The sequence below is a fragment of the Natrix helvetica genome (genome assembly GCF_964273705.1).
Source record: "Natrix helvetica genome assembly, chromosome: 1".
Classification (NCBI taxonomy): Eukaryota; Metazoa; Chordata; class Lepidosauria; order Squamata; family Natricidae; genus Natrix; species Natrix helvetica.
The window spans coordinates 26,733,971-26,759,477 of NC_138548.1; the positions used below are offsets into that span (position 1 = coordinate 26,733,971).

The 25,507-nt window shown below is 40.2% G+C and overlaps 2 protein-coding genes across 3 annotated transcripts in view; one reads left to right on the top strand and one right to left on the bottom strand.

Moving 5' to 3' along the window:
* Positions 1–80: 80 nt before the first annotated feature.
* Positions 81–23,237, bottom strand: POLE2 (DNA polymerase epsilon 2, accessory subunit). Its single transcript, XM_081937866.1, has 19 exons — positions 22,832–23,237; positions 19,962–20,062; positions 18,084–18,159; positions 17,421–17,498; positions 17,159–17,252; positions 15,481–15,552; positions 14,897–14,980; positions 14,526–14,582; positions 14,172–14,220; positions 8,563–8,635; positions 7,264–7,436; positions 5,514–5,603; positions 5,226–5,280; positions 4,564–4,623; positions 4,373–4,450; positions 3,599–3,707; positions 2,778–2,954; positions 2,238–2,305; positions 81–253 (listed from the first exon to the last, which is right to left on the bottom strand). The coding sequence occupies exons 1-19, from the start codon at positions 22,897–22,899 to the stop codon at positions 235–237; spliced, it is 1,581 nt and encodes a 526-aa protein (XP_081793992.1). The 5' UTR covers positions 22,900–23,237; the 3' UTR covers positions 81–234.
* KLHDC1 (kelch domain containing 1) overlaps positions 22,529–25,507 on the top strand; it is a 16,450-nt gene continuing 13,471 nt past the window's right edge. The window contains exon 1 of one of the 2 annotated variants that reach the window (XM_081937875.1): positions 22,529–22,683. In XM_081937875.1, the coding sequence (XP_081794001.1) occupies positions 22,672–22,683 (12 nt within the window). In that variant the 5' untranslated portion in view covers positions 22,529–22,671. Of the gene's footprint in view, positions 22,684–24,271; positions 24,503–25,507 lie in introns of those variants that run through there. The other variant, XM_081937874.1, reaches the window with a different exon arrangement.

Here is a 25,507-nt window from a genome sequence, read left to right on the forward strand (position 1 = left end):
TTGTGGAAGTGAGCAATAGAAAAGATTTCTTTTTGTAAGAGTAAAAAAGTATTTGAAATATAAAATATGACACGTGGATATCCTTATATAAAATGTATTTACAAGATATATAATACATATGATATATTAGCTATTAACATGAGGTTACAATCATGATCCTAAATTTTAAGAAACAGTTGTAGTTCTTCAGTCATTTTAAGGCCAGAAACTTTGGCTTATTCTTCTGATTGAGATTTAGAGACCATGGAGTTTGCTGAAAATTTAAAACAAAAAAACAATGTTAACATTACTTGTATCTACATTGGCAGTCTTCAAACCAACATAGTACTTCTTTTCTTGAAGTACCGGTATTTAGAGTGCGTTTACTTCTTTATCCTCTGCACTACTACATCAAAGATTAAGACTTGATATCATTAATGTTATTAATTTATATACCTGACTGAATTATTCATATATATACTCTGTCTTGGAACGTAACTTTCACAACTCAGATAACAATATTTAAAAATCTCTACAGAAACAAATCTACAATATTAAATTCAATTGCTCAAGTCCAATAGAAGGAAAGGCAATCTGGACATTTTCAAAAAAAAACCTTCAACATTTATACACTAAGGCCACTTCTTTTTTTAAGGTACGAGGTTCACTACATAAGAAACCTGTGGGGAAAATCATAATATCCAATTGGGTCTGTGTAATAATACTCTAAAATGGCTCCAAACTATTAAGATTGTAAAACTCAAGCCCAGCATTTCATAACTGCTACAGAATTAGTGTTCCGTGTTTTACAATAATACAATACAATAGTAGAGTTGGAAGGGACCTTGGAGGTCTTCTAGTCCAACCCCCTGCCTAGGCAGGAAACCCTATACCGTTTCAGACAAATAGCTATCCAACATCTTCTTAAAGACTTCCAGTGTTGGGGCATTCACAACTTCTGGAGGCAAGCTGTTCCACTGATTAATTGTTCTCACTGTCAGGAAATTTCTCCTCAGTTCTAAGTTGCTTCTCTCCTTGATTAGTTTCCACCCATTGCTTCTTGTTCTACCCTCAGGTGCTTTGGAGAATAGTTTGACTCCCTCTTCTTTGTGGCAACCTCTGAGATATTGGAATAATGCTATCATGTCTCCCCTAGTCCTTCTTTCTCTTAAGCTAAACATACCCAGTTCCTGCAACCGTTCTTCATATGTTTTAGTCTCCAGTCCCCTAATCATCTTTGTTGCTCTTCTCTGCACTCTTTCTAGAGTCTCCACATCTTTTTTACATCGTGGCGACCAGAACTGAATGCAGTATTCCAAGTGTGGCCTTACCAAGGCATTATAAAGTGGTATTAACACTTCACGTGATCTTGATTCTATCCCTCTGTTGATGCAGCCTAGAACTGTGTTGGCTTTTTTGGCAGCTGCTGCACACTGCTGGCTCATATTTAAATGGTTGTCCACTAGGACTCCAAGATCCCTTTCACAGTTACTACTACTGAGTAAGGTATCACCTATACTGTACCTGTGCACTCCGTTTTTGTTGCCTAAATGTAGAACCTTACTCTTTTCACCATTGAATTTCATTTTATTAGATAGTGCCCAATGTTCAAGTTTGTCAAGATCCTTCTGATTGGTTGCTTTCAACCAATTTGTCAAGAAAATTCTGTATCTTTCTAAAGCAGTCACATAGTATGCCTAATCTGGGTATAGTTAGAAATCATTAATCATGCCAAAATAAACTTTCTCTCAGGTATCTCGCAAAAGGACACTATTAATCTTGTTTATCAGCTGACATTCTGTGGATGTAACAACTGCTTCCATATTATCAAATCTGCATTTATTTATAGCATTTTCAAATATAAACTGAAGACGGGCTACCTTTACTACTGAGCACAGACACCATGCAGTTTGAAAGGAGAGCCAGCAAAAGATTTCTCATTACCTTACCCTTGTCAGAGCTGTGCCCTTCAGCACAATAACAACTCCTTCATGTTACTGTTCTAATTATTTATTACTTCTACGGTCTTATTAATTCCATATTATATCTCTATAAAAAGCACATATTTATTTTATATAATTAATAGTGATATAGCTGGAGATACAAAATAAAAATAGTGATAATTTATTTTGTCAAGCTATATTTATTCAATAACTCTACAACTATCAAGTTATATCTGTTTTTATCAGACAGCATGAAGAACAGTATATTAGATGTTCTTATATACTCAGTAATTTTTCTTTAATAAGTGACCTTACCTGTCTTCAACAGTTTTGCTAGAGGGGTAGAATACTTTGAATGAAAAGCCACTTCTTGGAAAAGATCCCTGGTATTTAAGAAAAACAGCATTAAAAAAAATCATCCATGTCATCTTCTTCAATATACGTCTCTTCTTTAGGCATAATTTTAAAATACATACTTAACATCTCTAAATATAATTTCAAATACACCATGCCCTAAGTCTTTATTAGTGAAAATATGGCAGAAGTAGTCATTTCAAATATAATTTTTTTCTTTTATTTTGTCTTCAAGAAATATTTTTAGCCTATCTTAAAACATTTGAAAGTAAAATGGATGCTCAGAAAGATTATTTTTAATAACAGAAGATGCTACTATGCTTCTTAATGCTGAAGATAATATCTAATATGAACAACAACAACAAAAATAGTCCACAACAAATATGTGGAGAATTTGTTAGTCTGGGATATGAGCAGCTTTGTTATTTCTAATATATTTTGCTTGTTAGAAACATGTTTTCATCATTATTTGAGAATGGAAAAATATAAGCAAGATCTTACCGGATTTATACAAAGGCAATCGGTGTTGGTTACAGTGAATGGGTCATATTTGTCAGCAAAAACAATTAGATCTGGCAAAGGATAGGTTCTCAAGGTGTAGTCATATGCCCAATAGACAGGACTGACATTAAGAGGCAATGGAGTCAGATGTCCTTGTGATAAAATAGTTTTTACAAACTGAAAGATGAAAAACAGTGCTATTAAATTACACATGAAGGTAAACTGATGTTGCAATTCTTTCCAAACATAGAACCCCTTAGTTCAGCATGAATTATTGCAAATAAATAACTAGAGATTTCAAAATTGATTTTGCCCTGTTTGTTGGTCAGTAAAATATGTTTGTTAACAGACCTGATTGGTTTACCAGATTGTGGAACCAGATCTAGGATGTTTTAATTCCCTCAGTTTTGAAGGAACTTGAGAACACTATTCTGAGCAATACTGTGAAATTCCCTTAAAATTACACCATCTAAAGTAGAGTGATCATCATGCAGAGCTGGTGAATAGCTGCAGAAGATTTCAATGAACCATTCTTTGCTAGGAAAATTAATCTCCATTGTAGTTACTTAATCCATATTATCTTTTAATATAGTTATTCCACTAAATTACATGTTTCATTCTGTCTCTCATTGTCTCTGCATTGTTTCCTGCACAAAATCTTTGTAAATTGTTTGATGTTATCGGCCTAAACCGTAACCAAATCAGTAAGAACTTCAAGCAAGGGAAATACCTTATTCCTATACTCTCTTCAATTTCTTAGCCAATTAAAATCCCTCAACCCAAACTTTAATTCAAAATAGTGAATGCTTTTTTGAACTTACATGATTAGGAATATCTAAACTACTGTTAGGGAAACGGACACAGTTACGGCACATCTTGTTTACCAAGTCTTCCCGAAAGATTATTATTTCCTGTGTACAGTACTGGACTCTGAAAGTAACAAATGCAACATTTATCTCTTCTGAGGATTCACCAAAAACCAAAGAGAATTTACCATTAAGACAAATATGCCAGCAGCTCTGTCCCAAATTTTTGTATAGATTTGTTGCTAAGTAATAGAGATAAGTGATCTCTATGTACCTGCAACCTGACAAATACTTCAACATTGTTGAACTCCTAAATTACCTAATGCACTCTCAAATAGCAGTTTCAGCTCATTTTTTGTGGTTTTGGAGGGAGGATATGAAAGTGGAAGGGGGATTTCTGTAAATCCATTTCTGGCAACAAACATAGCACAAATTTCCACTAAGAGGTGTTTGGGGCTCTTAATAGGTTAGGGATAGCATAAGGCTGAGGATCAAAAACATTTGGCTTTCAAAGGCCTCTTACCCTCTAAATGGGATAAAATAATTGTAACCTGGCCTTTCTGGTGATGGCTCACCAGATTGCTTCCAGTGGTCCTCTGAAGGGTCAGAACGTAATTTTATTCCATAGCAAAGTTTGCTATACAATTTCAGCTATCATGGAATGCCAATGTTTTTATAACATCACCAAAATAAATAAATAAAATAGGAACACATTGATGACCATTATTCTAATCCTGTGCCTGGTGCAGAAATCCACTATTATTAAATGGTCATATGAGGAACACATACCTGCAAGGATTTGTTGTGAAAACTGAAAATGGCACCTGTTGTCTGAATTCTTCAGTAATGTTTTCAGTAAGTGGTGGCCTAAAAAAAGTATACGTGTATGTGTATACATGCATACATACATACATACAAATGAAAAACACTACAGATTCTCAATGACATAATCTTATTACATATATTAGGTTAAAATATACCTTGGTAAAATGGAGCCAGGACCAGGGTCTTCAGAACCAGGAACAAATACAAATCGACTTCTACAAATAATGAATACATTCGATTTAGTATTACTGGTGGATATAAAATGAAATGTTCATTAAAATTTAGTGTAATGTTATTAAAGATAATTAGGGTTTAAGAAGCTGAGGCAAGTAATATATGGTTTGAACTAGGCAATTTCTCGGGAGTTTTCATCTGTAGAACCAGCCCTTCCAAAATAAAGTAAGGACTTAAACTGAATGCCACTTCCAGTAGCAGCATTTACAATAAATCATGACACTAAAATGTTGACATGCATCTAGATGTCACAAATCCATTCCAAGTATGTAGCTTAGGACTCTTGTATGATGTCACACATATTTTTATCATTTGTTACCCACGATGTGCACTTGTGGCCTCTAAGTCTGACACATAAAAAGACACAATACCTCTGGATTTTGTAGCTTCAGTTCCCAGCTAACACAATATTCATTAGACTTGAGTAGAATTTTTAGCTAATTTACAAATATATTAAGCTCAATTTAAGTGTCTTTTTTTACAGCTGAAATAAATTTCGACATGGGGATGATTTCTATGTGATTAATGTGGGAAACAGGTGTTCTATAAAGATATTTCACCAAGCAAATAATATGGAACATACCTTTCATGGATACTGGGGTATTCACATATTATATCTGCTAGGGCTTTCAAAGAATCTAAAGACATAAAAAAGTACTGTAGTTATTTTCTCTCCCTCTTGTCAGTCTTCATTTCATAATTAGAAAACAAGACCAGAAAAGTAAAAAGCCCGATGGGGTTAACGCAAATACAAACAATATTTTTATAGAGAATATACATTATTGTCTTGAAATATATACATTTTATTTATATAAAATATAATATATTTTATTTATTTAAAAAAAACAGGAAGGTGATGGATTCCAAGTACCTTTTAGTGACTGAATTTGATTTTTTCCATATGGAGTAGAAGAAAAATTCCCACAGAAAAAAAAACAAGTTGGAGGCATTGCCGAATAACCTAGATGGAGAAACGAGGACTATTATATCTATTTGGTTTGTAGGAAAGCTCTTCTCCATTGAAAATATAATGCATCACTAAAGACAAATCAAAACTTGTATCAATCTCACATATCGAAACAATATTTACCATTATTCTGATGGTAAATATATTTATGCCTGTCATTTCATCTCATTCACCCTTGCATCTGAGATCAGTTTGTTCTATTCAGCCTTGAACTGAGAAAACCAGGAAACTTATATTAACCTGGACAAATTAATACTTCCTAAGGAAGGGCAACAAAATACATAATTCTTGAGACTGAAATATGTTTTTCTTTACTTGTGCAAAACATTTATTAAAAGTTTTAGGCTGACAGCTTAGCTATTACCCTGTTTCCCTAAAAAATAAGACCTCCCCAGATAAAAAGCACAATCGAACTTTTGAGCACATGCACTAATAAGCCCTACCCCGAAAATAAGCCCTACTGGAAAATATTGCAACACAGGAGCAGCCATGAGATGACCACGCTCGCCACCCCCTGCACCTCAAAAATAATAAGACCTCCCCGAAAATAAGGTCAAGTGCTTATTTCGGGGGTCAAAAGAAAATAAGACCCTGTCTTATTTTCGGGGAATCATGGTAAGAGTTCTGCTGAATCACAAGCCCCTAACCTTAACCACCATTTTTAGAAAATATTAAAACATATTGACAATAATTCTTTATTGCTTTTGCCTCCAGGCAATTGTTTTTTAATAATTTACTACCTCTGTACATTAAGGTTCTACGTGACCATCATATTTAATGGTTGTTAATGTGGCTCTTTGCTTTGTGAACTAATTTTTCTTGAGAACTATGTAAAAGAGGCTGTCAGTTCACAAATGGAAAATGAACAGTGATTCACAGGTATTCTTTTAATTGTGGAGCTGAGGGTAAACCCATAATTTGTGTGCATTCCTAAGTGTTGCCCAATTACGGAACGAATGTCTCCTTTCTTGGAAACCTCAAATGTCAAAAAGGCAGCCATCCTCACCCACTTCCAAACCTGAAGCTAGAGATAAGAGCAAAGCATTTTCCACAGCTTTAGAGTTGCAGCACAACTTTATAAAAACAAAACAAAACTAGGCAGTCATGGTAATTAAATATTCTGAGATAATTATCAGAAAGAATCAAAACGTGTGGCATGCTAATCATATCATGGAGCAAGTTCTATAAATGTATTATGTGATGATCTGCTCTACAAGATAAAAATCCTTGCCCGATTCTACTAACCAACAGATATCAGTGAAAGATTAAATTCTATATCCGTAGTTAACCTTTTTGGTGCTGAGTGCCCAAAGCGTGAGTGTGTGTGAAACCTCAACATGCAATGTGAGCGCTTCTCCCGTGCATGTGCCCTGCCCCCCACGCATGCCAGGCAAAGACCTGAAGACTAGCTGGCCGGCGGGAGGCCCACACACATGCACGGTGTAGATGGCTGGGGCAACGGCTGGTGTGCCCATAGAGAGGGGTCTACGTGCCACCTGTGACACGTGTGTCATAGATTCGCCATCACGGTTCTATGTTATAAACTTGAGTAACATTTTTTCTTAAATTGCTTCATTGCATAACTGAACAGCTTAGAATACTTTGGCCTTTCCTTGCAGAAATCCAGTACATATATGTGGAGCAACAGGATTACCTGAAAACATAATGCGGAGATTTTCTAAAACTTCTGCTTGGTCCAGCCAAACATCTGAAAGGAACACGAACATGGCATCCTCATTTTCTTCCTCCATTTGTTTCAGTTTTGCAGAAGATTTTACAGAGGTTGAAGAAGGTCCTCCAAAAAAGTTAATGATGCCATAATATGCCCTGCAACATAAACAAACATTTACAGGCTGCACAGAAGCTCATACGTCTCTAAAATCATGAAGCATGTAGAGGTAATAATCAAATTATGGTCACAATTGAGCCCAACATTCCTTTTGCTAAGCAAGAGTTCTGCCCCATTTTATAACCTTTCTTGCCACAATTATTAAGTGAATCACCATAGTTGTTAAGTTAGTAACATGGTGGTTAAGTGAATCTGGCTTCCCCATTGACATTTCATGTCAAGTCATAAGAGGTTATCCTACTGCTTAACAATTGTTTTAAACTTTGTCAAATCTGAAGTAATAAAGTTGCCAGGCTCTTTCAATCCATTTCAAACTTGTGGCATTCAATATGAACCACATTACAATCTGTCATAAACCAACTGCTGCCACAAGAGACACCTTGTGTGGAGATGAACAGCAAATAAATTTAACAAATAAAATAAAATAAAATTTCCAGATTAAAAAAGGGCAATATATACTATTTGCATTATAACTGCTCTAATAGTTATTTTAAAATGTTTTAACTCCAAAATTAAAAAGCAGGAACTTTTTGCATCAAACTTATTTTTAGGGGAATAATAGGGTACAGTTATTCATATCCAATTTTAATGATACTACAATCTCAAATTTCCCAAATGGGCAACTCTCAGTTTTGAATCTGGAAATTTTAAAAAATTATCCCAAGGGTGCTTTTTTGAAAAAGCAAATGGACTTTTGTTTTTCCTTGAAGACATTTCACTTCTCATCCAGGGAGTTTCTTCAGTTCTGACCAAGAAATTTCTACTCAATATAAACACAGCATGCCAATCCAATAAACTTCTTTCTACTGTATAACTTATCTGTTTCTATTTCTCTCTTTTTTTATATAGCATATTGTAATCCATTCCCCCTTTAACTCATATGGTTTTTAAAAAAATTCTCAATCAGTATTCTGTCCTCCTGAATAATTATGGGACTTTCTTTTTTTTAAGATCACTTCCTCCTTAAAGTTTCTTTTGTAAATATTTTTGTAAACCTTGGGATTTTTTTACCCCACAATCATTCCATTTTCATGTCCATAGCTGCTGACTTTTTTCTTCCATAAGCACAGATCATCCTGAGGTTATTGGAAATATGAAAAATACCTAGTAGTAGCAGAAGGTTCTGTAGGTGGAAATCCAAAAGCAGTGACATGAAATACTTCATCTTCGTACCAACCTGTGGAATAAAGTAAGCAAAATTCCTGGTATGTTTGTCATCATTTCAAAAGGAGAAATGATACCTATAACCACAGTGTCAATCTAAATATCACACTTTTTTTGAAACTCAAATGAAATCAGAATATTTTGAAAGCAGTTGCTCAAAACCAGTTAGTCAAGTGTTCCTTCAGTTGAAAACTCATCAAAAATACACTGTTTTTGCTTCTAAGATTTCATGGTAGAAATATAGTAATTAATAGGAACATTCACATACCATACTTATCCATTAAATGATTAAGTAGTGAATATTCTTCTAAAGCCTTGTGAACTGACAAAGCAATATTACCTATAAACGGTTCCCTGTAATTTGCAAAATGATTTTCATAACCAAATGCACGATATTGTTTCCAGCTTACTAGAATCCAGTGTACAGTCATGACTGGCAGTAACTCAGTCTCAAGCAGTGGTTCTCAAACATTTTGATCTCAGAACCCCTTTACATTCTTAGAAACAATTTGAGGACCCCAGAGCATTGGTTTAGGTGGGCTGTATCTGTATTAAAAATTAAAATGGATACATTTTAAAATACTTGCTCATTTCAATTTGCATAACCTAGAAAAAGGTTTCAGGGACCCTAATTTTGCAAACCACAGAAAACAGTTTGTGAACAGTATCCTAAGCATTACTAAGCATGAGTGAACTGGTCAGTGGTGAAAAGGACCAATATCAAAAAACAAAGTAAAACCACTATAAGCAGTCTGATTTCAGTGAGGCATCTGTCACAGGATTTTTTTAAAAAAACAAAATTAACCTTAGCATTAAATATCAGGACATTTTTTCCCCAAAAATTATATAGCCGGAATATGTAATTATTAAAAATGAAAGTGCAGCATGGTGGCTTAGTGGTGAAGACGCTCGCCTTCCATTCAGAAGGTTGAGCAATTCAGTCGCTCCAACTCTATCCTCAATTAAAGGACTACAGGGGTGTAAAAGGGGGGGAAAAGGAAGAGAAATTTAAAAAATGGCTCACAAAACTTTTATATTCTTATAACGTTTTAATGTTACTATCATATTGGATTTGCCATTTTCCTCACAAAGGAAATGTAATATAGTACAGAACGTGTGTTCTTGAACTAGGGTAGTTACATAAACTCTCTAAGGAAGGACTATTTAAGGAGAATGCTCCAGACCCGGAGCTCATTCCGGTCCCTGATCTGTTCATGGATGTCGTGCAGCGCCAGTGGGCGCAGCCGGGGACGTTGGCCGATCCCAGTGGGGGAGACAAGACCTTGTATTCCTTAGTCTAACATGGAGGATATATTGAAATTGCCAGAGGTGGATGCCCCGGTGGTCTCCTTGACCTCCAACTCGGCTCTTCTAGCAGACCTTTCAGAGGGTCAAAAGGACGAAAGGTCTGAAAAGGCCTGTCATAAGACACATCAGGCGACCACCAGGGCCATTAAGGCATCTACATCTGCCTCTTTCTTCATAAGGGCGTCCTTACTCTGGTTGTGACAGTTGAGATCAAAAAAAACCTCGAAGGCATCTCGCTGGCATCATGATCTCAATAAGATCATGACAGCTGTGGAACATTCCGCGGATGCTTCCTTGAAAGCGGCGAAATTCGCCTCTAGAGCGTTGGCTTCCAATGTGACCTCACGCCGCCTGCTATGGTTCCAACACTGGCAGGCGGACATGAAGGCCAAGTGGAAGCTGGCCTCAGCCCCATTCAAAAGGGGGCACCTTTTCGGGAATCCCTTAGAGAAGTTTTTGATAGAGACGAAGGATAAACGAAAAATCCTCCCCTCTACTTTTAAAAAGAGTGAGAAGGGCTCTGGTTCCTTCAGGAAGCAGACCTTTCGGGGCCAGGATAACGCCCAGGCGTCTACCTCCTTTTCTTATCAGAGGTCATACAATCAACGTAGTGATAGAGGCCAGGACAGGAACAACTTTGGGTCCCGGGGCAGGCAACAGAACCAGGGATCCTTTCGGAAGCCATTTCGTAGTGGCTCCAACAACCGTCAGTTCAGGCGTGGCAAGTGACCACCAGAGCGACCCTCCCATCAGGGGCCGCCTGCAACTTTATACAGACCGATAGGAGGAGATTACCATGGACACGTGGATCCTGAAAACCATCAGGAGGGGGCTGACGCTGGAGTTTCTAATGTTCCCTCCACAAACGTTCGTTCGTTGCCCCTGTCCAAACCCCCCCTCAAAAGATCCCTCATGCAAGCAGAAATCGACCATCTTCTGCAAATAAATGCCATAGAGCCAGTTCCTCCGGACCAGGAGGGGAAGGGATTTTATTCCATTCTCTTCCTGGTCCCCAAGAGCTCAGGGGGGTGGAGGGCCATCTTAGACTTGAAGTGCCTGAACCAGCATATGGCCTACAAACGCTTCAAGATGCAGTCCCTCCAATCCATCCTGGACTGCATAAGGCAAGGGGACCTGCTCACGTCCATTGATCTAAAAGAAGCTTATCTGCATGTGCCCATCCACGCATCGCATAGAAAGTTCCTCCGGTTTCACTACAATGGGAGGCACTATCAGTACAGTGCTCTGCCCTTCAGCCTCTCCTCCGCCCCAGGACTTTTACCAAGCTTCTTGCAGCGGTGGCGGCTCACCTTCACGCCCGTCCCATACACCTGGAATGTTACCTAGACGACATCATCATTCATTCAACGACTTGCCGCCAGGCTCTAAGACACGTACAAATCACCATACGCACCCTAGAGAACCACGGGTTTTTAGTGAATCGGAAGAAAAACCACCTTGACCCGGTGACTCACATTCAGCACCTTGGCACCATAATAGACTCATGCCAGGTATTTCTGTCATCAGACCGGCTACGCAATCTCAGGAACAGAATCCGTCAGTGCTGCTGGGTCAGATTCTTGCCGATTGTTCAACTCTCGCAGCTTCTTGGCATCATGATATCTTGTCTAAACGTAGTTCCCTGGGCTAGGCTGCATGCCAGGGAATTACAGTGGTTCTTACTGCCGATGCAGAGATCAAAGGCAGCAACCCGCCCAGAAAGGTTTGGCTCCCGTTGAAGGTGATTCGCTCCCTGAGGTAGTGGCAGTCGACAGCAGTAGAGAAGGGTTGTCTATTCAAGGAACCCAGCAGGGTCGTGGTCACCTTGGATGCCAGTCTCTACGGCTGGGGGGCACATTGCCAAGGTCAACTGGCACAAGACAGATGGTTGCGGGCAGAGGCAGCTCGAAGCATCAATTGGCTGGAGCTGAGAGCAGCCAGACTTGTCCTAAGACAGTTCTCAGCCCAACTGGTGGGTCGCCATGTTCTGTTACTCACAGACAACATTGCAACAAAGGCCCATATAAATCGGCAGGGCGGCACTCATTCCAGGAGACTCATGGCAGAGGCCCTGGGCGGAACAACACCTAGCATCAATAAGAGCGGATCACATATCCGGCACCAGCAATGTGGGGACAGACTGGCTGAACTGACAGACGATCGACAACTCCAAGTGGCGTCTACATCCAACTCTGTTCTGGCAGATAGTGCGGCGGTTCGGGCAGCCACAAGTCAATCTGTTCGCCACTGCGATCAACACGCAGCTCCCGAGATTCTTCTGACGCTACCACTCACCCCAGGCAGAGGGGACAGATGCGCTGAGGTCCAGGTGGCCCCCAGGTCTCCTGTATGCCCTCCCACCCCTGCCGCTCATCCCGCAGGTAATAAACAAGTTCCTGGCGGAGGCGGAACTCATACTGGTAGCTCCGCAATGGCCCAGGAAGTCCTGGTATGTGGATCTGGTCAATCTGTCCACAGAGAAGCTGTGGAGAATTCCTCAGGAGCAGATCTCCCTCAGCCAGGGGGCCATCAGTCATCCAGAGCCCCAGTGGCTCCAACTAGCTGTATGGCACTTGAGGCGGAGCTCCTGAGGAAACAAAACCTATCCAACAAGGTCATCCAGACCATTCAAGCGTCCAGAAGACCATCTACAACATGCATCTACGATGCGATCTGGGCCGCGTTCTCCACTTGGTGTAAGTGACGTGACATTGTAGACGTTTCAGGGTCCATACCTCAACTTCTGGACTTCCTTCAGGAGGGGTTGGACAAAGACTTGGCGTCCAACACCCTCTGTCGCCAGGTTGCGGCCTTGTCAACTATACTGGCTAGAGACACTCATCAGTCCTTGAGTCAACACCCTCAGGTCATAAGTTTCTTGAAGGGTGCGATCAATATTCGACCTCAGGCGATACACAGTTACCCATCCTGAACTTACTGTATGTTCTGTGAGCCCTAACCACTGCACCATTTGAACCGATGAGAACTGCCAGTCTTTGGCCCTTGACTCTTAAACGTCCTTCTTAGTAGCAATTACTTCTGCTAGGAGGGTGTCAGAAATTGCAGCGTTCTCTGTCAGGGAGGAACTGTGTATCGTCCATATGATCGGGTCATCCTGTTTCTCAATCCCTCCTTCATACCAAAAGTGAATTCTCACTTTCACAGATCTCAGGATGTGATCCTCCCAAACTTTTGCCCCAGGCCTAAGCACCCCAAGGAACGCCCCTAGCACAAGCTGGATATTCGACGAGCAATCCACATATATATGAAAAGGACTAAGGACTTCAGACATTCAGAGTCATTCTTTGTGTCATTTCAACCTGGGTCGTTGGGTTGTAAAGTCTCATCCTTAACCATTGGGCGTTGGCAGCAGACCTGCATCAAAATGGTTTATGAACATCAGGGCAGGATCATGCCAGGTCATGTGACGGCACACTCCACAAGGAGTGCCACAACTACAGCAGCCTGGGCAACCCAAGCGTCCATCATTGACATTTGCAGAGCTGCTACGTGGGCATCCCCCACAGCTTTCATCAGAAATTATAAAATTGACACCTTTGCCTCGGCCAAAGCCTCCTTTGGAAGACGTATTTTGCAGCAAGTTGTCTCGGCTCCGGACAATCTGGACACGACTTCGGCCCTCCCTGGGACAAAATAGGTGTGTCCCATGCTTGGATTCTCCAAGCAGCGCACAGGAGAATGACCGTTAGCTTACCTGAGAGTCCAAACCCGCCCAGGGTTTATTGCAAGGTCCAAGGTTTGGCATTACGATTAGGATACATGAAGGGCGTCCTACAGCGGACAAGACTTCGTTTTTAAACTGACCTCAAGAAGGCAAAGGAGGTGTGACCAAAGAAAAATCTACTCAGTCCTAGGGCAGATAGGCTGTGTTAACCCATGCTTGGACTCTCCCGCAGCGCCCAAAGAATGATCGTTTAGGTAAGCCAACAGTCATTTTATTTCATTTTTATTGTTAAACTAGAACATGTTTACAGACAGACAGACAGATCTTAAACACTGGAAGTCTTTAAGAAGATGTTGGATAGCCATTTGTCTGAAATGGTATAGTTTCCTGCTTAGGCAGGGGGTTGGACTAGAAGACCTCCAAGGTCCCTACCAACTCTGCTATTGTATTGTATTGTATTGTATTGTATTGATAGATAGATAGATAGATAGATAGATGATAGATAGAAAGATAGATGATAGATAGATAGATAGATAATCCATTACAGAATTCTTACCTTCTGTTAAAACAAAACATGACTCTGTATATAAACCACTGTGGAACTGGTATTAATAGTTAAGGGTAATATTTATTAGACAAGAGTATAAACTAAGTTTGAAACAATCATTTGTAATAAATTAATTGTGGAACAGCACAAAATTGATAGGCAAAAATTAAGATTTCATAAAAATAAGTTGCTATTTATCCCAATGTAATATTAAAAATAGAACTCTTATCACCATGAATCGTAACTTATCATTTGACATCTAATTAGATGAAAATCTTAAGCTGCCACATTGCAAAACATGCTAATTTAATTTAAATAAAAGATAAAGCTCCTGTTCATATTGTATATACAGATAAAGGATATTGCTTTGCTAAGGTCTAATAGCACTACTCCAGTAGGATCTTCCAAGAAAAACTTCCCCTTGAAAGGATTGGAAAAAAAACCCATTAAAACTGTTTTAGTAATTGCTCACTAGGTAAAATCATATTTCTACCTTTTCCCAAACATCTACTTAACAATAATTAATTTGGTCAGTTTGGTCTAGTGGCTAAGGCACCAGACCTGACATGTTTGCTGCCTTGAATTATTTGTAAAAATCATAGATAGGAAACAAGAAAACAAACAAATAATGTTAATATTTAGAAATAATTTTCTTCTCATTCCTAGTCAACTGAACATAAATTCTGTTACCATCAGAATATAGCACAGCAGATCACTGCTACCATAGAACTTACCTCTTTAAGCTGGGTGATCATGCCAAGAACAATCACTTCTCCCATTTTGGCAGAGCTGCCCAAAAGAGTTTCTACAGTTTTGAGCTGGATCAAGAGACACCAGATTAGTAAGAACTACATTAGAGGTAGCTCACTTGTGATCTTTAAGACACTTTTTGTGGCCCTTGGAAACCAACCCTCTCCCCCATGATTCCCAAAAACTGGAAGCAACACCTCCCATTTTAGTGAGATACAATTAAAATAGATCACTCCAAGAATAGCCCCAACCACTTGTGGTCCCAACTCCTATGCAGTCCTCAGCTACTCCCCAATGATGTGTGGCCCACAAGCATCAAAAGATTGTCCATCTATTTCAAAGCCTTCAATAGATCTTGGCAGGTACAAAACATCTCCCAGTTCAAAAGCAGCTTTCTCCAACCCTAACCCTTCAATCAAATGCCCTCCCAAAGGGTTGAATTCACTCACCAATTATTTCCACATTGGCTTAAATTTATGGGAAATACAGTCCGACATCTTACAGGGAAGATTACTTTGAAGGATTGAGGCCAATTTAGTTGTATGTGTCATTAGCATTTTGATTTTACCTGAAATTTACTTTTGCTTTCATCTGTTTGTGTGCCAATAGATGGTGTGAACAATTCATGCCTATGGGTTCTCTGCACAATAATAAATATGAGTCAATTTAAAAGAAAAACAACATTAAATTATGATTCTAGCAATTTTTTTCAGGCAGGACTACTCTCAAATTCTTATTCAACAATAATATTTAGAAAAAGTGATTTCATGGCTTTTAGACTTCATCAAACTTCAAACATAAAGGGCAGCAGAGAAAGACTGTTGAATAAGCCCTACTGTGACTATCCCATCCCAGTAGAAGAAACCCGAATGATTGTGGAATATTACAGCTACTCTTTAGAAATCAGTAACTGATTTCTAAACTGGTTCTAAACCAGTTTCTAACCAATGAACCCTACCCAGAAATTGATCTATATTCATAAGCCACATCTAAGACTTAGCGTCTAGCAAGGGTATTTAGAACCATAATAATAATTTATAAATACCAGAATAAAAGTCTTCCTTGAAGTAAGCTACTGTGTTTCCCCGAAAATACAACCTGTCCTAAAACTAAGGCCTTGCAATATTTTTCGCATGGGCAAAAATATAACCCCCTCTGAAAATAAGCCCCTGGACAACCCCCCCTCCAGCCAGGAAGAGCACCGCTCACCGACCTAGCGGTATCACGAAGGCGCCAAGCCGCAGGAGCCGGGGGGGGGGGGGGGGGAGAATGGTGCTCACATTGCTTGCTGCCTTCGGGATACCACTAGGTTGGGGAGTGGCGTTCTGCCTGGTCAGAGGGGGGAGTTGCCGGGCGGCTGTTCCCTTGCGAGCGGGCTCCCAAAGAGCCGGGCACAGCCCCAGGGGTGAAGCAGCCATGAGGTGACCACGCTCACAAGCAGCCATCCGGCAAACCCCCTCTCCAGCCGGGCAGAGCGCCATTCACTGACCTAGGGAGTATCCCTAAGGCGCCAAGCCACATGGCGCTCTGCCCACCCATATGGCAGCAGGCCCACAACCATAGAGCGTACTCCTAGAGCAGCCGTTGCTGGAAGAATTGGAAGCCGAGTTCTGGAGTTTGGAAGCCGGAGAAGAAGTTATGCTCGAAGCACGGCAGCGGCAAAAGCGGCGCCAGTGCCCTGGCCCAGCAGGGAGAGCTGGGCCAGGGCATGGTGAGGCTGGGAAGCATGCAAGCTGGGGGTGGAACAGGTGCTCGCGCAACCAGTCTCTCCAGCCAGGCAGAGCTCCATGCACTGACCTAGGTGGTATCCCGAATGTGCCAAGTTGCGGGAGCTAGGGAGCAGGCAGAGCGCCATGTAGCTTGGCACCTTAGGGATACCCCCTAGGACAGTGAATGGCGCTCTGCCCGGCTGGAGAGGGGGTTTGCCGGGCGGCTGCTCGTGAGCGTGGTCACCTCATGTTTGCTTCACCAGAGGTTGTGTTCAGCTCTTCGGGAGCCTGGTTGCAAGGGAGCAGCCGCCTGGCAACCCCAAAACAATAAGCCCTCCCCTGATAATAAGGCCCAAGCCATATTTTGTGGGTCAAAAGAAAATAAGACCCTGTCTTATTTTCGGGGAAACACGGTAGATTCTCAGTGACTCGTTCTCTCAAACTAAACAGTTTCGTAGTATACATATTTTCTCAATAAACCTTTTGTGTTATGATTAAGCACTAAATGAACTTAAAAATTCTTTCCATTTTTCCTACCTGTTGCAAAATGATATAACGTTCACGAAACAATTCTGCTTTATCCCTGGCAGAGCCAAATAAATTAGGTGTAGAGTGGTCGGTCATAGAAAGACTGAAATAAATTTAGACTTGGGTTAAAAAATGTATTTTTGAAAGGAAATAAAAGACTGTTTAAAATAAAACTTTCTTCTAAAGGAATAGGAAATAAATTTTACATAACTTTAAAATTTGAAAGTAGCTGAAATTTAAACCGTTTAACAATTATATAATAAAAACTTACGGGAGAAACTTTTTTCGTTCAGAATTGTAAATATATCGTGGAATATCAAAAGCTCCAATAATGTTGAAAATATGTTCTCTGCAAAAAAAATATGCATCCTTTGAAAAATTCTATCCTAGCATAATCTGTTTTTACATTTATAAATAAATTGTTTTGCATTCTGTTTTAACTAGATATTATTTCAAGTATTTTAAAGTGTTTATATAGCTCTCTTGTAAATTAATGAATAATTTATTTGGTCCTTTTGCCAGTTCAAGAAATGACCTCAGACTCTTTGTAGCAACTTAAAAATATTATGCTACAATATGTAACATAGCATCATACCTCTTGTAAAGTCCCTAAGCAAACGAAATCATTTGTGGTACAAAAAAGCACATTTACATTCACAAAGTTATAGATTCTTCTAAAACAATTTCCTTTAAAAATGCTATTATCTATAATCCCTGGTTTAAGCTATAATGCTTCTAGACATGGCATATTAATATTAGAAACATTTTAAAGTTAAAACTCTCTAGGAGATCTATTTACCAGAGGAAAAATCTGAATGTTAATGAGTTTTAAATCCAAATATCAATAGGGGAAGACAGACACAGGACAATTAACAATATCACTGCAAAAAAACTCCTGGTGGTATTTGTTTTAAAATAAAGGAGGCTAACATACATTGTTTCATCTATTGATCTGCTGCACTCCAAGACTGCTGCTTCCACCATGGACCTTTCAATCATGTTGCATGACACTGAAAAGAACATTCCAAAATATTGAACTGGTAGTCTATGCAATTAGAGACAGAAAAATAATTTTAAATTGTATTAAATCTCTTCAAAGTAAATGATAGGTGGAATTGCATACATTTAGAACGCATGACCTCCAATGCTCAAAATAAAGTTAGCAATAGCACTTACATACCACTTCATAGTGCTTCTACAGCCCTCTCTAAGCGGTTTACAGTGACAGCATATTGCCCCAAACAATCTGGGTCCTCATTTTACCCACTTTGGAAGGATGGAAGGCTAAGTCAACCTTGAGCTGGTGAGACTCAAACTGCCAAACTGCTGGCAGCTGGCAGTCAGCAGAAGTAGCCTATGTCAGCCTGGTGCTCACAGTGGCTCGGGGCTGCCATGCTGTTGGTGGGCAGTTCGTGGAAGGGACTGATACTTTACCTGCTCACCTGTTCCCCTCTCTTCCATGATGGATGTGTGCAGAGGTTTTGGGACTAGCTGTTCCTGTCGTCTTCGGATCCTGGCCATGTATGGGCTGCCGGTGCCAACTAGCAGCTGATGGTCGGCCTGGCGCGCGCGCTGTGGGGCTGCGGCATTTTTGATGAGGAGGAGCATGGAGCACAAGGCAGTGCAGATGCATGTGCAGGACTGTAAGCCAACATGGCTTGTGACGCAGTGAGGGCGTATCGGGCGGGCTTGGGCAGTTTACAAAAGGGTTTAAATAGTAGAGGGAATGATCAGGCTGCAGCCTTGACTATCTCACCATTGTTATTTACTGTGTGTTGGTCAGAAAGTACCAGAGTGGGATTATAAAGATTAACAATACAAAGAACAGCAGTTCTGCATTCTAACCACTGCGTCCCCATGGCTATAAATTATGCATATAGAATACCCTAATCAAGGGACATCCAAAGAGAAAACCACACCTCCACCAATGTGACAGGACAAATTACTACGGTATACATAAACAGAGAGCAAATCGGTATCACTATGTCCTTTCTGATAGGGCCTGAAGATCTGGCTCTGCCAACTGGTGTGGGGCTCCAATGGGGCCGTCTCATTCTGGAAGTGACTAATGTACTAAAAGCCCATCTTCTTCCTGGGTGATCTTGCTTCCTTCCTTCCTGTCTTGTCAATTTTAAAACAATTTTAGTTCTAATACTTGTTTTAAAGTTTTGTGTTTTTATGATTATGAGCCTCTAAGCGATGGGCAGCATATAAATTTAATAAGTAAATAAAATAAAATTGTATTCTGCAGGATTGTTTGCCTGGTTGCTTTGTCCTTGATTTATCTGGCTGCTGGAGAGGATGTGTCCTGGTCTTTTTGTTTCCTACTTAGAGTTTTTATTGTCTCTCTTGAATGTTGTGTAAGTATAGCTTATTTCTATGTGCCTATTGATGACTGAATTGTTTTTCATGCCAAGCTTCCAGGAAATCCCTAACATTTCTGGAGTTGGCTTGGACTAGAATGTTCAGTTTGAGTTGACATTGTGATTGAATTGTGAGATTAAGGCGTTTTCACCATATTTTCTGACTGTTTATTGGTGCTCAGGGATGCACACAAACCATATAAAATCTTCCAGAACATCTTAAATAAACCAAAAGATGCAAAAGCCCAAAGGGAGAAGAAAAGTAGGAGTCATCTGCAATATATAGTATAAAGACTGTAAGAGCCCCTATGTAGGACAGACAGGCCAGCAGCTTTCGTTGTGATACATACCACACATTATGACGAACATCAGTTCTACAGTGCTACTTCCAACAATTAAGAGAATTTTTATTATTTTTCAAACATTAAGAAAACTGAAAATTTACTTACAAGATTGTTTTTCAACAGCATCAATTATATTTTCTATCATGTCTTCTAGTTCCACTTCATTACTTGCTTGAAGAGCTTCTGTGAGATACTTGGTAGCCTCCCTGATGATTAGTAACAAATATTCAGATTAAATCCTCCAAAACATCTGATGTACACTTATCAAAAAGTAAAATATTAATATGAAACTTGCCGGATCAAACATCTGGAGTATTTTTCTAGCCATTCAGATAAACTTGGTGTGTTTCCTAGATAGTCACAGCTTAATATTCTCTACAGTAAATATGGATAAGATGCTGCAGTGGTCAGATCAATTCAGATGGAATACTAATCAGGACTTTCTATTTGCACAAAGCTTTGATAGCTTTGATAGTAGCTGCAGTTTAGAAAATGGCTAATACCTAAAGAAGTTGTTTCAATTTCTCAAAGATAAATGTGAGAGCAATTATTTGTCAAGCTGCAAGTATAACAGGATCATTAAAGATAAGTTAGTATCATTGCCTAGATAAGAGCTGTTCAATGCTTTCTGATTTCAGACCTGTGTTTATTTGTATCCCCATCTTTATTATTTTTACAGATAACTCAGGGGGCAAATATATCCAACATACCTTTCTCCTATTTTCCTCCCAATAACAACCCTCTGAGGTGAGCTGGGCTGAGAGAGTAACTGGCCCAAGGTCACACAGTTGGCTTTCATGGCTAAGGTGAGACTAGAACTCACAGTCTCTGCTTTCTTCTAGCACGGTGTCTTAACTACTACACCAAACTGGTTTACAAAGAAATGCATTCCATACAACGCTCTGCACATATATAAATATTTGTATCCAACAGGATTTAGTTCTATGTTGTAGACATTTTCTTAATGTATGGCAGTTCTCATGTACAATTATTATGAATCATTGGCTTTCATGCAGAAAGTATAAACTTCTTTGATTTAAGGAGATATCATTTACCTACAAGGCCACAATATCTAACTCACAGGCACTTATGATATGAAACATTTAGTTTTTGAAGCAGCATTTTCTAAAGTGCAGGTATATATTTGGTTTACTGACCGAGGTCTGGAAAGTAGTTACTATATTCAAAACTCAATATCAATAACAGCATATTTGTGTTTTCTTTTTCTCCATTTGCGTTCTGCACTTTTTTTGTTGCAATTCCCATTGCAGCTCCAACCAAGTCAGCTGTGAACTTCACTGCCAATGTTAATAAAGATTGTAGTTTAACCCAGCAGCCCCCAACCTTTTGGGTACCAGTGACCGATCCCATGATGAGAGGTTTTTCTGAGGACTGGAGGGGGCTTGGTTTTGTGGGCTATCTGCATCCTGCAGATGGGGCTTCGCTTGTTTGCACAGCTCGGTTTCTGGTGTCGTGCCCGGTACTGGTCCATAGACAGGGGTTGGGGACCCATGGTTTAACATACAGATGTTGTACATAGTCCTCAAATTACAACCACAATTGAGCCCAAAAATTAAGTTGCTTAGTGAGACAGTTGAGTTTTACCCCATTGTATAACTTTTCTTCCACAGTTAAGTGAATCATTTCAGCTGTTAAGTTAGTAACATGATTGTTAAATGAATCTGGCTTCCCCATTGACTTTGCTTGTCAGGTTGCAAAAGGTAAACACATGACCCTGTGATATGCAACCGTCATAAATATGAATCAGTTGCCAAGCATCTGCATTTTGATCATGTGACCACAGGGATACAGCAATGGTCTTCAGAAAAATAAGTCACTTGTCACTTTTTTCAGTGCTGTTGTAACCTTGAAGAAACTAAATGAACTGTTGTAAGTGGAGGACTACCTTATTTGTATAACATGCTAAACACTAGTTGCCATCATAATTTAACTTGACATGAGGCATTAGGTAAAATGGGTTACATTATAGTCAATGTGTCATGTTAGTCTGGGCAACTGGTCTTTGTGAACCAGTTAAATTAACTCTGGGTAAAATATATTATGTGCATGTAACCAAACTTTACTATAGCAAACAAGGTAAGATATATTTGGAAAATTAAATCTTGAACTTCTAGATATTTTTATTACCAAATTCTTATGGTTGTGTTTACAAAATATGCTTACCATTTTTTTACTGAACTATGATTAAGTCAGTGGACCCAATGTCAAAGATCACACAACAAACTTTTTATTTGTGCTGGGTTCAAACCACTATGCTATCCTACATTGTATTTAAGAGGTTTGTGTCCACTATTAAGTGGCTTATTTTTTATTAAACATACAACTGAAGTATGCAAAAAGGAACTTACGCTCAGCAACATCTTGAAAGATGTAATCAAATGCATTAACTTAGAATAAGTCTATTAAGTGCAAATAAACCTATTGTACCTGTCAGTGTTTCTCAAAACATGACTTTAAGTGGATAGGGAATTCTGGTAGTTAAAGCACATACATCTGAAAGTTATCCAGTTTGGGAAACAATACGTACTTATATATAATGTGATTGCTGTATTCCTTTAACTAAAAATAGTTCCTTCTAAACACATTTCCAATCCACTTGGTCTGTTGCGCTTGTCAGTTTCTATTTTATTTTTAAATTTTTAATTTGACTGTTGGGAGCTGCCCAGTCATTGGGAGTCAGGCAACATACAAGTTTAATTATTGCATTTGAGAAGTTAAAGCTTGCATTAGCACACGTTATACCGTAAAGCAAGATTGACAAGCCACAGTGGTCAAAGAAGCAGCAAAGCGAAAGATGGTTTATCAGGTGAGCCTGGTTCAGTCAACACATTAATCGGGCGATTTGATTTTGGTTTAGCCATCGTGTTTTGTTTATAGCTTCCTTACGCAGAAATAGCCATTCAGAGTGTTCAGATTAAAGATTTTTAGGGATTTGTTTATTTTTTACTACTCACGCGCGGAGGACCAAGCCGTGCATTTTGAAAGCAGCGCCCACTTTACTTCTCAGCTTCTCCGCAGCCATCTTGAACGGTTCGCGCCACAACGCGACTCCTCCCTCTGAGCTCCAGCCCCAAGAGCTCCCGCCAAGCCGGTGATTAAAGCAGCTCTACCGCCGCGGTTCTTCGGCGTTCAGCAAAGGCAGCCTTGCTACCATTGACGGGTTTTATTACCCGGAGAATTATTCTCTTCCCCCCACAAACCCTGTGAATTGTAATCAGTTTATTGGCTGGTGATGGTATCTGGAGGGCACCAACCCTAGGCGCTGGATTTTAGGACTATGGGGCAATGCAGAATCCTCCACTTCTTTTCCCAAAGGTGCTTTTTTCAGGAAGCAACTTGACTTTCTTGGTTTTTCTTTTTTTTTCCTTTGAAGACGTTTCGCTTCTCACCCAAGAAGCTCTTTACATTCCCCACTGTCCTGTCAGAGCTGAAGCAGCTTTGAAGGAAAGAGTTTCATCTGATTTACAACTGACATAAAGGAGGAGCATGCAGAAAACAAAGGTCTCTCCTCCCCCCCCCCCCCCGGCAATTCCTTCCTAATCTGTTTTTTGTTAATTAAATACGTTTATCCCTCTTTCAGAAGAACCACCTTTTAAAATAGCCTGACAGGAGCTGACAGGTAGTAGTGCTGAGGGAATACTTTTGAGTACAGGTTTCTTCTATTTCTCCCTGCAACTTACCCAGTACCTGTCAGCTGTTTTTGAAGCTTCACCAACAGGTGGTGGAGGTGGGAAGCTGAATTATGATGTTCTTGGAAGAAGAGGCAGAGACAAAAAAAGAGCTGCTGATTACAGTATAAAGTTTATTAAATATGTAATGCAATTTTTATTTGGTGTGTTTATTATCAAGGTACTGATGTTCAGGACTATATTACGCATATTTTTAATTCAAAAGTACTGTATGGATGAGGAGAAATGAATATGGACCACGGGAGAGTTCTACTTAGGATCAATTACATTTCTTCTAATGCTTAAATTATCCCATCATAATCATACAATAATCCATGAGGGTGTGAAGATGTGCCAGGGGAAAAATTAGTTCACAGAAGGTTTTAGGAGTGATGACCACAATTGAAAATGTACATTTTTCATTCACCAGCCACCTGACTTATTATCCAAACCAAACCATAATGCAAAGGCAATGCTCACAGCCTGGCTGGGAATATCTTCGATTTACTTTCTTATAGGGACTCATGCATCGTGCAGATGAACAATGTATTCGTTCTTGTTCAGCCTATTGTTCAAATCCAAAAAACTAAGTCCGTAATTTGAATAGCTGCGCACTTGGAAGGATAGGAAAACGTCTCTGCTCCAATCCCCCATTCTCAGCCAGCCGAGGCCTCCGCTCTCCTTGCGTGTTTCTCTGCCAACGGCAGGGGGCGTTGTCAGCAACGGACCCGCGCTCGTCCGGCGTTCTAAGCGAGGGGGCGGCGGCTGCAGACGCGGTTGCTGAGGGGGCTGCTACGGCGACGGCGTCTGGGCTTATTAGCTTCATTCCCTCCTAATCCATCCCGCGCTAAGATGGCGGCGGATCCTCCTCCTGAAGAGTTCGGCGTGGCCGAGGAACGGAGCGGGCATTGCGCCGTGGTCGATGGGAATTGTCTTTATGTGTGGGGGGGATATGTGGTAAGGAAATTAGGGTCGACGGGGAAGCCGAATGGTTGGACAAATACGTGTGGGAAAGAAAGAAAAAAGCAGCCTCGTATTAAAACCGCGCAATGGAAGAAACCACGGGGGAGGGGCGAGAAAAGGAGTTTGCTTTATCTCGCCTTACCCCCCTCCCCCTCCGCCGTGTTATTTTAAAGAGAAAGTTCGCTGTCGCTCCTCCTTCAAGAGCGAAATGGGCGGGAAAGAAAAAGGGGCACGCGCCGCTTTTGGATGTGATGAGGGGGGAGGTTAGGTGTTTATCTCAGCTGTTTACCTGATTGGACGGTGGCGCCTCGTGAGACAGCAGGTGGCCCGCCTCTTCCCGCCTCCAGGAGGCTGAATTACAATAATGTATTTGAGCGCCAGAATCTCGTGGCGCCTTAGAAGCTTGACAACCTGATGTTGTGTCAGATAGTTTGCTTTAATAAACTCGCCTTTGTCTTAAAAGTGTGGCACTATTCTTTTCCTTGTCTGGGAAGGCAGATTTGCAAGCCTAGGAGCTATTAATAATGTCTCTTGTGATGTCTTGAGTTCCCACTTGCAGATCGTCCTCGAGTTCAGACCGCAGTTGGGACCAGAATTTCCATTGTTAAGTAAGGTGTTAAATGCATCGCACTCAACTTTACAATCTTTTGCTAAGATTGTTAAGTGAATCACAGGGTCATTAAGCAAATCTGGCTTCCTCCATTGATTTTGCTTGTGGAAAGCCAGATGGAAAGAATGCATCCCAGGATACAGCAACCCAAATTTTGCTGTGCCCCCCCCCCCGCCAGGGGGTGTGCTGCAATGGTTGAGGACCAGTTATCGCTTTTTTTCAGAGCCATTGTAACTGAACAGTTGCTAAAGGAATGGTTGTAAATCGAGGATTGCTTGTATAATGAATCCTTAAAAGTTTGTGTTTGGGCTAACCATGTTTATAATCTCATGGGTTTAAAGTCGTGGCTAGGCTTGGTTTAGTGTTAGATTGGAACCCAGCCATTCTGA

Bases quoted from the DNA above. Each gene is read 5' to 3' on its own strand.
- POLE2 (XM_081937866.1), bottom strand. From the start codon at position 22,899: ATGGCTGCGGAGAAGCTGAGAAGTAAAGTGGGCGCTGCTTTCAAAATG. The intron at 15,553-17,158 runs GTAGGAAAAATG...ATTATTGTGCAG, and splicing joins GTTATATCATTTTGCAACAG to AGAACCCATAGGCATGAATT. The intron at 5,604-7,263 runs GTAATCCTGTTG...TTCTCCATCTAG, and splicing joins TCTCCGCATTATGTTTTCAG to GTTATTCGGCAATGCCTCCA.